This window comes from Mauremys mutica, chromosome 14 (assembly GCF_020497125.1).
Source record: "Mauremys mutica isolate MM-2020 ecotype Southern chromosome 14, ASM2049712v1, whole genome shotgun sequence".
Taxonomy (NCBI): Eukaryota; Metazoa; Chordata; order Testudines; family Geoemydidae; genus Mauremys; species Mauremys mutica.
The window spans coordinates 29,447,999-29,462,026 of NC_059085.1; the positions used below are offsets into that span (position 1 = coordinate 29,447,999).

The window sequence follows — 14,028 nt, forward strand, 5'->3', positions numbered from 1 at the left end:
ACTCTCCTTTCTTGAAAGGACAAAACCACTTAAAATATTTCTACAGCTGTGCCTATTTAACCAGCAAAAGCATGGATTAGGGATGCATATACATGTTTGTTCTTGAAGTTTACATGGGATCATTATCAAATCCTGTCACTGTTATTTTACACTTGTTAACTATTTAAAAAAAAAAAAAAGCTATAATCTTGGTCCTGCGTTTCCTTAAGGGTAACTGCTGCAAAAGTGTCCCTCCTTTTGAAAGCCAGACAGAAGGACATAGCAAACGTACTGCCCAGTTAGTAGCAATTCTGCACCTGAAATAAGCCACACGTCATAGAATGGATGTAAAAGATTGAATGGATATAAGAAGTTGAAAGGCGTTGAAGTTAGGCTTTTGTTTTTAGATGCTGCTGTAATTGTTTATAGCTTGGGTGACCACTTTGTTTCTAAAGAGAAATGCATTGTTCAACAGTTAGTCCATGAGAAAGAGTTGGCAGCAGAAGATGAGCAAGTGTTTCTTATGAAGCAGCAGGTAAGAATGTGAAAATGAAACTATTTGAAATGAAAGATTACTTAAATAAACAATGCTTCACTTTGAACTTTTCAGTGTTATATGAAGTTTAGGGCAAGGTACATTGTTTTTAATATTTCATTTTTGAGTGGGTAGCCATTATTCTATTTTGCAGATTAAAATGAAATAATAAAACTTTGAGTGCATAAGAAATGTCCATTTTTATTTTACTTCCCTGTATATGAATAGAAAGTATGGCCACCATTTTCAAACTTGGAATACCTGTTAGTTGAGAGTGAGTGCCTTTGAGAAGCCAGCAGGAGCTGGGGATACTCAGCACTCTTGAAAAATAAGGCCACTTTTTGATGCTGAAGTATGATATGGTTGCCTAATTTTGGGCAATCAAGTTGGAAAATGTGTTTGTGTCTTCTAAAATGGAATCCTATAACCTTTTTGGATGTTTGCCATAACTGAAAATATTAGGTGTACCTTAAGCTTGGCTGTGAATGGGTGTGGCGTGCTGGGATTACATTGGCATATTTTCCCGAAAATACCAGACAGGTACAAATGAATACTAATTTATACAGCAGAGAAGAAAAATAAATGTTATTAACATAGTAGCAGAAGTAATGGCAGAATGTTTGAAATTGGCTACCCAGATATGTAAACCCTAAAAGTGAGGTGAAATTGTTTTGTACTTCAATAATAATGCAGTAGCCAACCTCCCAATTAAAATGTCTCATTCATCACAGGCTTAAATATACAAGCAACACTCTGGCATGAGCTTTCAAGGTGTTAAGCGTGAATAAAGCCAGCCTCCAGACTGGTAATAAATATATACAGTAAAGAAATGAGAACATACCAGTGCCTTACAGTTGTATGTGTTTGGGTGGACGTGCTTGAGAGGTTCTAAACTGAGTTCTAAGGAATGTTATAGGTTAAGATTGAGATGCTTTAGTGAAACTGTGTAAGGAAGCTCTTGTGTATTTATCACACAGTATTTAATTTTTTTAATTGTAGTGCCCTCTATTGGTAAAATTTGGAAATGTATCTAAATTTTGTTACAGATTGACCATGTGTTAATTTAACCAAAGTCTGCTTCCCTGCTTTTATTTTGAAAAGTGTGTAGTTTTGCTGAGGTATATTTACAAATCACTGTACTGTCTTTGCAGTCTTTACTTGCCAAGCAGCCAGCCACGCCTACAAGAGCATCAGTAAGTATACACTAGTAGCCTCTCAAGAAAGGGGGGCGGCTTTTCCTAGACTAGGAAGCTATTAATTGGTCTATAAACAAGGTACAGACTAGAGCTCCTTCTCTGAATAACCAAAAATGAGCCCTCCTTCATAGTGCATGGTTCTAATCTGTGTGGGGCATAGCGTGCAGTTCATAAATGCAATCATGACCTAATAAAAAAAAAAAAACTTCCAGTGTCACGGAAATTGTAAAGTGTCTGTAGGTATTCAGATGTCATGTGACAGCATGGTTTTAACAAATAATTGTGGAAACATGGCATTAAATAATCTGGAAATTGGGGATGAGTTGAATTTAGAATGTGCTGTGGTAATTATCGTGTATATTCATGCAGAGGCACTCTCTCCCAAAATTGGCTCTTGTAGTTGATAATTTTTCAGGGTAAAAGTGTATATACATCACAGTATCAAAAAAGGTAAAAGTGGGAGCTTTGTTTGTAGTGCAATATTTATAGATGGTCATAAATTAATCTGTTAATTCACTTACTTGGATTTGGACTGTTTTTATCTAAGGAATCTCCTGCAAGAGGACCTGCAGGATCCCCAAGAACCCAAGGCAGAGCTGGTCCTGTCAATGTACCCAGTGCCTCACCAATAACATCAGTTAAGAAACCAGATCCAAATATTAAAAGTATGCATTACTACTTTGGTATTTTACCAGGCATTTTTTGTTTCCCTTTAAAAGGGGAAAAAAATATTATTTCCTGATTAAACCTGTGTACATTGGTTTTGAGATTGACTCACTGATACTTTATGCTTTGTGCAACTCACACGAAGATGTCAAATCCTTTGAATTCCAATTTGTCTTCTGAGACACTCATTGCTTCAAGTAGCACTGCACTGTTGTCTAGCTGGTCAAAGTTCAAGTACACCTCTACCCCGCTATAACACGACCCGATATAACACGAATTCGGATATAACTCGGTAAAGCAGCGCTCTGGGAGGGTGGGGCTGTGCAAGCTTGATATAATGCGGTTTCACCTATAACGTGGTGAAGTAGGAAGCAGAGTTGTCCTCACACAATATCTTGTTGCATCCAAGTCCTGAAAGCATGTAGCCAAACTGAGAATAGTAGTTAACTCAGAGAAGCAAAGCCCAGGTTATGTAGAGCAGAGCATACTGAAGAGATAAGGGAAACGCTTCCTAAGCATTTTAATAAATAAAACAGATCAGAGAAACATTGAAGCTACTACTTATTTAAATTTGTTTGAGCTTTAAAGACTCTCAATTAAATGTTATAACTAAAAAATGAAGAGTACCCAGGATAAAAGTTTTTATGCAAGATTTGTAGGATTTGGCCAAAGTACACAGAGAAGCGTTCAAATGCAGAAGGTGAATTCATAACAAACTAAAGCTTTGTCTAAACACAAATGTTCACCATTGCAACTAAATTGGTTTTAATTCATATATGTTGTAGTTTCAGTGCAGATCTGTGTGTAGACACTCTTATTTTGGGATATGTCCTATTTTGATTTAATTTATCAATTTTTAGCAACTTAAGCATAATTAAAATAGGACACTTTTATTACAAAACAAGTGTCCATGCTCTCACTTGCACTGAAATAACAAAAGGTATGAATTAAAGGTAGTTTAGGCTTTGTCTAGACTAGGATATAAAGGAGCAGTGTTGGCACATATTGGCTAGCCTAGTGAAGACAAGGCTGTGGAGCCGTCAAGATGTGTTAGGCTGATTGAATGAAACCCTGGTGATAGTGTAGCTTTAACATGCTTAACACGTATTATTAGGCTTACATGTTCACACTATATCTTCATATTTTTTGTCCTGCATACTACGTGTGGGAAGTTGATTTCATATAACTCTGGCTATATTAGCCGTTATTAGTTATATTTTTGGTCTAGATATCTGACTTATTTTTACTTACTTTTGTAACAGTAGTGCTTTTTGCTACTGTGAATACTCAAGAGCCTAGCAACTGGTGAGCTTGTTTGTTTGCCTCTTTAAAATCAAATATATGGGGGGGGGTGAAAACTGAGCAGTTCAGTCTTAATTTTCAACACTCCATTTATAGCATTAATATTAAATTGACACTAGCTAGCTGAAGATTTCAAGACACATCTGTATTATATACAGCTTTGCATACAAAACTTACTGAAAACTCTCCACAGAAATTCCACTCCTGTTTTAGAATGAGGCTGAAGAACGGCAGCTGAAATATTAGGACAGTTAATTTGCTAACAAATCTTTAGGTAAACCTGGTGTGCAGACACCATCTAGTCCATGAGACTTACATTTCCCATCTAGACAAGGAAAAGCTGAAGCACATAGATTTAGGTTGAAATTCTTTGCTGCACCTTTAAGAGGCTCAGCACAGAAGGCACAATCAGGGAGAAACAAGGTGCCTTAAGCCACCCTTACACCTGGGGATTCTGGGCTACTTCAGGAGCTCGTGCATCCCAGAATCCTCCTTGGCAATCTATGCTACAGCGCTGTCCCTACATGCCTCCTGTGCCAGAGTGCAAATATGTGTGGAGACGGTAAAGGAGGAACTAGCAGCAAATAGGGGCTGGATAAGTGAGACAGTCTGTCCTATACTTGAGATTTTTCTCTTTTGGCTAGTGTGTGTGTAACATTTTTTTCCTAACACTTAGAGAAATGTAGGTATACATATGTTTTAGAATTTATGATTTCAGAAAAGTAATAAGTTATTATTTGTTTTTTAATTAGACAATGCTGCAAGTGAAGGTGTGTTGGCTAGCTTCTTTAACAGTCTGTTGAGTAAAAAGACTGGCCCTCCTGGGAGTCCTGGAGCTGGAGGAGTGCAGACCACAGCCAAAAAATCAGGTATTGAAAATCTGTTGTTTTTGCAGGGTGTCTTGCATATTTTTAATGTTTTATTTGGACCACATTTAAATCAACGTGCTTATCATTTAAGCTGATCAGTCAAATAACAGAACTTGAGGAATATGATATGGAGCCAGAATAAAAAGTCTCTTCTTACAGGTTTGCAGACTTTGGGGTTGCTATTAAACTTGCTATAGCTTGACTCTTTTAATGAAGTTGCACTGCTGGGAAATAAACAGCATTGAGCCTTGATTGTATTCAGAAGATATTAATCTACCTTGTAATTTAAACTTTATTTCTGAATTCTATCTATGTGGCACTTTGCTACTACTTACCTGAGAGGAAGAAATTTAGCTTATTTGTTTTAGGCTGCTGTTTCCAATCAAATCCCTAAAATCTCTCTGGCATTCAAGTTTAAAATTAATATATAGCAACTAATATGAAAGAATGTCTTAAAGCTGCAGTAATAAGTGTTTAATTAAAGTATCATCAAAAGCAGTTGTCAGCTTTGATCAAAGACTCAATCATACATATGTAGTTGTGGCTCTAATGAGCAGTTATAGTAGGTTGAAGGAACACACAAGTTAAACCTTCAGGATTTTTGGCACCTACACCATAAAAATGAACTAATTCAGTTTTCTAATATACATAGTTGCATCATAATTCCACCCAAAAGGCAGCTCCCAAGATTACCTCCCTTTACTGCTGCTCTAACCATGTCACCTTTCAACTTTGATATTGGCTTCCTCTCTTCTTTTTCCATTAAATTCATGCTTCTATGTACTTTGAAAACCTATTCGTACTGCAGTGGATAAATATATGGCTCCTGTTTGTTTTTTTCAAATTTCTCAAGTCACTCAGTATTACCACGGGTTTAAATCCTGAGAGGGCTGACTAAGCCCCAAACTTCCTGAACTTACACACACAAAAAAAAAGAAAAAGAAAAAAAAATGTAGTCACTGAGATACCCATATGATAGCTGTAATAAAGGAACTAGAATAGAATATTTATCATGGAGTAGGGGCATGTAAAAATTCAAAGCCGCCCCCCCCAACCATATTATTTTCCATCTTCTCATAGCTCAAATGGTTGTGAGGATTTTGCTCGAAGATTAAAACAAAAAACCTTCAGGCAGAGATTGAGCGTAAAATATTTCAGTTCAAATGATGTATACTTTGTAAAGTTTTATATGAAGGGGAAAAAAAAAAATTAAAATGGAAACTTCTTAAACTCGATCCAGAGGGCATTATTAGGCACTAGCTATAAAATAAACATTGTCAACAGTTATATATATATATGGGTGGATAGTGTAAAAGTAAAATGTATGTTAGTACATTATGTAGCAGAAGTGGGTGTTAAACCTAAAATAAATAGCTTTTTGAAAATGGCACAATGGACTTTCCATCACAAGAAAAATCTTACCTCCACTCTGACAGTATGTGCTCTTGATTCTATTCAAGCAGCACAAAATTAAACTTTCAGCGAAGGTAAGAGCTCCTAATAACATTGGTTTGTGAGCCAGTGAAGTTGAGGATATGGGGAAAGCTCAATAAATGGTCCTTGAGGAGCATATCTTGAAATGACACTGACTGTTGGTCGGATTAGAAAGTGTGTTATTCTGTGGCACCCTATTCTACACTAATAAACATGCTAAAGTACTCTTGGTGTAGTGATTTTCGAGTGCCCAACCTGAAAACCCCTTCAAGGGGTCTAATTTTCAGAAGAGGGATTCTCAGTACTTTCTGAAAGTCAAGACACTTTATAGTGCCTCAAGTTGGGTACCACAAATCACTAGTTGCTAAAATATAGACAAAGATTTTCTCCAGGCAGTTTTGTTGAACTTCTTCACATCACAGCAATCAGATTTGTTTAGAGTAGTTCACTTATTTTAATCAAAGTTGCAATTAAGTGACAGTGTAAAATGTCAGAACTCTTACTTTCTTCAGGTTTCAGAGTAGCAGCCGTGTTAGTCTGTATCCGCAAAAAGAACAGGAGTACTTGTGGCACCTTAAAGACTAACAAATTTATTGAAGCATGAGCTTTCGTGAGCTACAGCTCACTTCTTCGGATGCATAGAATGGAACACACAGACAGGAGATATTTATACATACAGAGAACATGAAATGGTGGAAGTATGCATACCAACAGGAAGAGTCTAATCAATTGAGATGAGCTATCGTCAGCAGGAGGAAAAAAACTGTTTGAAGTGATAATTAAGATGGCCCATAGAAGGTGTGAGGAGAACTTAACATAGGGAAATAGATTCAATTAATGTAATGACCCAACCATTCCCAGTCTTTGTTTAGACCACAGGTAATTGTGTCTAGTTTGCATATTAATTCGAGTTCAGCAGTTTCTCTTTGGAGTCTGTTTTTGAAGTTTTTTTGTTGCAAAATTGCCACCTTCAAGTCTGTCACTGAGTGGTTAGAGAGGTTGAAGTGTTCTCCCACTGGTTTTTGAATGTTATGATTCCTGATGTCAGATTTGTGTCCATTTATTCTTTTGCGTAGAGACTGTCCAGTTTGGCTAATGTACATGGCAGAGGGGCATTGCTGGCACATGATGGCATATATCACGTTGGTAGATGTGCAGGTGTACGAGCCCCTGATGGCGTGCCTGATGTGATTAGGTCCTATGATGGTGTCACTGGAATGGATATGTGGACAGAGCTGGCATCGGGCTTTGTTGCAAGGATAGGTTCCTGGGTTAGTGTTTATGTTGTATGGTGTGCGGTTGCTGGTGAGTATTTGCTTCAGGTTGGGAGGCTGTCTATAAGCGAGGACTGGCCTGTCTCCCAAGATCTGTGAGAGTGAGGGATCATCTTTAAGGATAGGTTGTAAATCCTTGATGATGCGCTGGAGAGGTTTTAGTTGGGGGCTGTAGGTGATGGCTAGTGGAACAGTATCCCCGATAATATCACGGCTAACCTGGTGGCTGAACTTTGTGACTTTGTCCTCACCCACAACTATTTCACATTTGGGGACAATATATATCTTCAAGTCAGTGGCACTGCTATGGGTACCCGCATGGCCCCTCAGTATGCCAACATCTTTATGGCTGACTTAGAACAACGCTTCCTTAGCTCTTGTTCCCTAACGCCCCTACTCTACTTGCGCTACATTGATGACATCTTCATCATCTGGACTCATGGAAAAGAAAACCTCGAGGAATTCCACCGTGATTTTAACAATTTCCATCCCACCATCAACCTCAGCCTAGACCAATCCACACAAGCGGTCCATTTCCTAGACACTACTGTGCTAATAAACGATGGTCACATAAATACCACCCTATACCGGAAACCCACTGACCGCTATACTTACCTACATGCCTCCAGCTTCCATCCCGGACACACCACACGATCCATTGTCTACAGCCAAGCTCTAAGATACAACCGTATTTGCTCCAATCCCTCGGACAGAGATAAACACCTACAAGATCTCTATCAAGCATTCTTAAAACTACAATACCCACCTGCTGAAGTGAAAAAACAGATTGACAGAGCCAGAAGAGTACCCAGAAGCCACCTACTACAGGACAGGCCTAAAAAAGAAAATAACAGAACGCCACTAGCCATCACCTACAGCCCCCAACTAAAACCTCTCCAGCGCATCATCAAGGATTTACAACCTATCCTTAAAGATGATCCCTCACTCTCACAGATCTTGGGAGACAGGCCAGTCCTCGCTTATAGACAGCCTCCCAACCTGAAGCAAATACTCACCAGCAACCGCACACCATACAACATAAACACTAACCCAGGAACCTATCCTTGCAACAAAGCCCGATGCCAGCTCTGTCCACATATCCATTCCAGTGACACCATCATAGGACCTAATCACATCAGGCACGCCATCAGGGGCTCGTACACCTGCACATCTACCAACGTGATATATGCCATCATGTGCCAGCAATGCCCCTCTGCCATGTACATTGGCCAAACTGGACAGTCTCTACGCAAAAGAATAAATGGACACAAATCTGACATCAGGAATCATAACATTCAAAAACCAGTGGGAGAACACTTCAACCTCTCTAACCACTCAGTGACAGACTTGAAGGTGGCAATTTTGCAACAAAAAAACTTCAAAAACAGACTCCAAAGAGAAACTGCTGAACTCGAATTAATATGCAAACTAGACACAATTACCTGTGGTCTAAACAAAGACTGGGAATGGTTGGGTCATTACATTAATTGAATCTATTTCCCTATGTTAAGTTCTCCTCACACCTTCTATGGGCCATCTTAATTATCACTTCAAACAGTTTTTTTCCTCCTGCTGACGATAGCTCATCTCAATTGATTAGACTCTTCCTGTTGGTATGCATACTTCCACCATTTCATGTTCTCTGTATGTATAAATATCTCCTGTCTGTGTGTTCCATTCTATGCATCCGAAGAAGTGAGCTGTAGCTCACGAAAGCTCATGCTTCAATAAATTTGTTAGTCTTTAAGGTGCCACAAGTACTCCTGTTCTTTTTACTTTCTTCAGTACATCTGTTTCAGTCGTAAACTTATTCCCAATGCATTGTTTGAAGAGATCCGTCAGTGTTACCTGTCAGTGGGAGGAATTATAGGGTTATGTCTTGGGTTGAGAAAAATGCCACAGATGTCAGTCCGTCAGGATGGTTTTGAGTTGTATTATTTTCCAAAACTTTTTTCAGCTCATGTTTGAAAGAAGTTCCTCACTTCGGCAGATGCTGCTCATACAGTCTTTGCCTTCCTTCCGTGCAGCCAGCTCCTGGCATATCTTATTTACTTTTTGATGTCTTCACACATAGGCCTAGTTCTGTTTTGTGAGTAGGGTTTCTTTGTGCCTTTGTAACTCAAAGGTGTTAATAGGATGCAAGAAAAATGGGCTTTGTGTTAATATTTGAGTGTACGCAAACTAATTTGAAAATAAGTACTGTTCGAACAGATGCTTCAGTACTCGTACTGCTGATAAGAATATTGCTAAGGGATTTCAACTTGAGTTTGTATTTTAGCCCTTTGAAAAAATTAAAGATAGCTGTTTTTAACTTGGTCATGCCTTTGTACTTTGGAAAAAGCGCTTAAATCTCTGAGCAGTCATACCTTGCCACTTAATGTTTTCAGCATGTACCCTGGGAAAAAAATCACCTAATATTTCACACACATCTCTGAGCTGAAAAACAGATGCTTGTTAAATTCTTTGGCTATGAAAAAAAGACTGTTGGAGGAAGCTGTACATAGTTATATAATTAATCTATTTTTTTATTTTAAGTGCCTGTCTCAAAACCTTGCTTTTATACCGTAGCATTTGTGTAGTTTAACTTGAAAAAATATTATATGTCATATACAAGTCCATATTCAGACAGTGATAAACCAGGATACAAACAGGCTAACAAATGAATATTAATTCATATATTAAGCATAAAGAGAGAAGAAAATAAAACTAACTACAAATTGCTAGTGATCTGTCTATAACTGAACTGAATACTAATCCTAATGCATAAAAATCAGAAGGGTAAAATCTCCCATTTGTACAGCTACTCGAAAGTATCTGTTGATTTTAATTAATGAATGCAACATATTTAAATTCTAACACTTCATGCGGTATTAAAGAATCTGCATTTTTCCCGTTTTTCTTTGAGGGGCACAAATTGCACAATATGAATTAAACTTTTGATTCCTGAGAGAGATCAGTACAGTAAATAATGAAGGAAACAATGTGTGATTAAAACCAAAGTAACAACACTTTGTAGCAAGTGCCACATATATCATGATTTTTTTTTCTTATGCAACTTATTAAATACTTAAAGATTTCCATATAAAATACTCTTCGATATGAGACAGACATACTATGATCATCCTAATTATGGAAGAATTGTTTACTTATTAGTTTTTTGGAGGAAACATCTTAACATGATTGCAGTTAAAATTTCAGTTGTCATAACAATGTACATCATCAGACATACTTAAATGCTGAATTATACAGCAGTCTCGCTTTTATTTTAAGGCCTAATGTATTTCTCAGTGAAGTTATTAGGAGTCTTTCTATACTCATCAATTGATAATTGGATCAGGCACTATGAAGAAGGATGAAATAATGAGAAGTTAAATAAAATACCAACAGAAACAATTACTATAAATATTTGTGCTGCTGATATTTCAAACAATGCATTTCAACTATATTACTTACTATTTGTCCTTTCTCTTTAGGGCAAAAGACTGTTTTGACAAATGTTCAAGAAGAACTGGATAGAATGACTCGCAAGCCCGATTCCATGGTAACAGCAAACTCTCCAACAGAGAATGAAGCTTGATAGCGCTTAAAAAAATGTATCTGTAAATGACCAAATAACTATGTATATTGATCTGATAAGACCAGGATTTTTCTGCTATGGCAGATGCTATAGGTTTTCTTGGGGCAGGGGAAATGAACTTAAAACTTCATTGGCTTGTCCCGGTATAAAGTGCACATTCAGGAAGTTTGCATATAAAATCCCTCTGTATAAGATAACCATTTAGAGTTTATATAGGGCAATTCTCTTGATTTTGGAGATAAGCAGGTACATCAGCAACTGAATTTCTTGTTATGAAGAGCACAGAGAAGCAAAATGCAGAATACCTTTTGCAATACTACTACTGACTGCACACAAAGCAAGAAAGACATGAAATCCCTTTTCAGAGTTACTGGAATTGGCCATTTGTATGTTAGCAAACACATTGGTGTACTTGGAAAGGTGGTGATACAGCACAGCATTAATTAGATGGAGGAGAGAGGAATCCAGGTAGGAAATGCAGCACTGGTAGGGGGACGCAAGATTTGGCTCAGTAGGAATAAAGAATGCTGACTGAACTGGAGAGGGAACACAGTTACTAAATCCTGTGGTCAACATAGGGCAAATAATCACTGTTTTAAAAGACTTCTTAAAATTAGAGAGTTTCCAAGCCAAACACTAAGCATCATGGGAATTATTCTTGTTATAAATTACGTCTTTAACAAAAGATGTATTAAATGGGGGCATGCCCTTTTTGGTATAGCTAACACAGGGAGAAACTACAACTTGCTTAGATCCAAGTGCCTGGCACAAAGTGTGATGTCTTTAGAAGGTGCTTGAACTTATTGTGCACTGTAGTACAAACAGTCACTGTTCGGTTTTATTTTAAAATCAGTAGTTTTAACAATTGTATTTAATTTCAAATCCTGTTTTCTGATTGCTCCTGCCTTGTTTTTTTTAAATACCAAGAGGCTAGCCTAAGAGTGATGGGTGACATATCATTTTCTCATAATGAAATGTGCTACAGAATACTCAAATACTTCTTGTTTGTAATTAAACAATGGCTACCAAGCTCAGACTGATTCCTGCCTTATACCTATGGAAGTTTTATAGACTTTCAAGGTTCTTATTCCAGCCATGTCGGCTGCAATCTGCAGCAGACTGTCCAATTCTAACAATAAATTGAAGAGTATGAATGTGTACACTGAAGAATATAGAACCAGTGACTGTTCAGTTTGTATTTTTCCCTAAATGTAGCATTTTCATATGGAAAGTTGCAGTTGTCCCCTGTTGCTATATGGAGTAGTGTTCTTGGTCATGTAAAACACTTCTTCAGTTACTGAAATGGCACTTTGATTTTATCACGGTATATTTGTTTTACACATAAACACTACCATAAATGAACTGTATCAAGCATATTCTGTGCTTTGAAGGGAAAAAAAACCACAATTTGAATTATACAGAGTTTCCTTTTTATTGATATGAACTTGTTTGTTGTACTAAATCTGATGTCTGGATATAGCTTCCCTAATATATATCATTACTTAAATATACAGAATTAGATTGACCATTAACACAGTCCTGGACATAACTTCAAATCCTATGTTAAATCAAGAGGCTGGCTTTTTCCTGTTTTTGTATGTCTGTCTAAACATTATCTAGAAAGCTAAGAGTATTTACTTGCCTCTTTGACAAACATTAACATAAAAGCATGTTACTTGTGCCAGTTTTATTCTTGAAAATATATTATATTTTTTCCATTTTTTTACTTTTTTAATGTTATGACCTTGAGTTACACATTTGTCTAAATGGTTGAAAACTGAGAGGCTGTGGACAGCAGATAGGTTGTGTGGTTGTACTGCCTGGTGTAACAGGTGCCAGTGACAAGATTAAGTTAAAAAAAAAAATCCTGTTATCACACCAGAAGAAGCAATTGCATACTGTCCTTGTGATATTGAGATTGGGGAATAAAACATCAAAAGCAAGACGCATACATTGAAAAAGCATGTGTTTCTAATGATATACAGCTGTAATGAAACCTGTGCAAAACTGCATATTTGTATTAATGTTTTGTCATTTGAACTGATAAGCACTTTCTGGATCAGTATGGCTAAAAGTTACAATTTAAGTATAATTTGTTAGATCTACTAAAACTGAGCAAAAGCCAGTAACGTATTATACAATTTGTCAGTTGTGTAAAGAGATGCTGCTGACAAAACAGAAGTTTGATTTCCAGTTCTTCATTGCAAGTCAATGCTCCTAGTTTTATTGGAAGAAAGTTGTAAGTAATGTAGTGTCCACTGTTTGCCAAAGTCTAGCAACTTTGGAGAGCTGCACAGTTGTTTTTCTGGTGTTTTCAAGCATTGGAACCAAAGGCCAAACTGCAAACAGCCTTTACATTTTAAAATAAAATTAATTTTATTTGCAGGATACACTTGTATGGTAGACTGTTAAAACTATTGTATGACTATTTATATGCATTATAGTGATTGCATCTACTGTTCTGTTTAAACTTAAGAAAATAAAATAACTTATCAACTTGAAGATAAGGCAAGTATAAAGGTTAAGGATTGGCCCTCCATAAAAATGCTATGGTTATGCTGCTTGATTTTAAGTTTGCACTTTTTTATTGGCGTTTTAGAAACTGTTTAAACTGAACAGAATGTCATATTTTATTTAATTTAACTACGTTGAAGGTGACTGCTCTGTACATCATGAACTTAACAATATACATGCTGTAAATGAAAGTTAACTGTCCTGTATACTAAGTTTATTGATGTTTTTTAACTTACAGTTAGGACTGCAGATGTATCAAACACAAACCTTAGTCCAGTTGTATGGCTTTAACCAGGTGCAGTATGCAGTCATGTGGAATCTTGCTTTCTAGTGCTGGCAAAAATGAGGACATGTCTTTAGTTACTGGCTTCAATAAACACGAATCCAGACTGCTTAAAATGTTGTGCCTTTTTTATTAAAGACAAATTCTAGTACTTTTTTGGAGGAGGCAGAATCTTAAGGCATGTAGGTAACAGCAGGCATGATTTTTTCATAGCTGAGAAACGTCACTGGCTTTATTATATTATCGAAGGGTCCCATTGCAGATCTTACTCATGCAAAAGCTGCACTGAATTTAGTGGGTAAGGCCATGGCTATACTACGCATTTTTGCTATGTTGTGATCCCTGACCAACATAGCTGGGCAGGTTTTGCCAGTATAGCTTATTTTGGTCGGGGGGTGC

At 37.1% G+C, this 14,028-nt stretch overlaps 1 protein-coding gene across 1 annotated transcript in view; it reads left to right on the forward strand.

Annotated features, from left to right (window-relative positions):
• The window catches only part of DYNC1LI2 (dynein cytoplasmic 1 light intermediate chain 2), a 40,690-nt gene extending 26,945 nt beyond the window's left edge, over positions 1-13,745 (forward strand). Inside the window, exons 9-13 of the mRNA XM_044987439.1 lie at positions 455-514; positions 1,666-1,707; positions 2,258-2,375; positions 4,431-4,547; positions 10,729-13,745. Of these exons, the coding sequence (XP_044843374.1) occupies positions 455-514; positions 1,666-1,707; positions 2,258-2,375; positions 4,431-4,547; positions 10,729-10,832 (441 nt within the window). The 3' untranslated portion in view covers positions 10,833-13,745. The remainder of the gene's footprint in view (positions 1-454; positions 515-1,665; positions 1,708-2,257; positions 2,376-4,430; positions 4,548-10,728) is intronic.
• Positions 13,746-14,028: the final 283 nt, after the last annotated feature.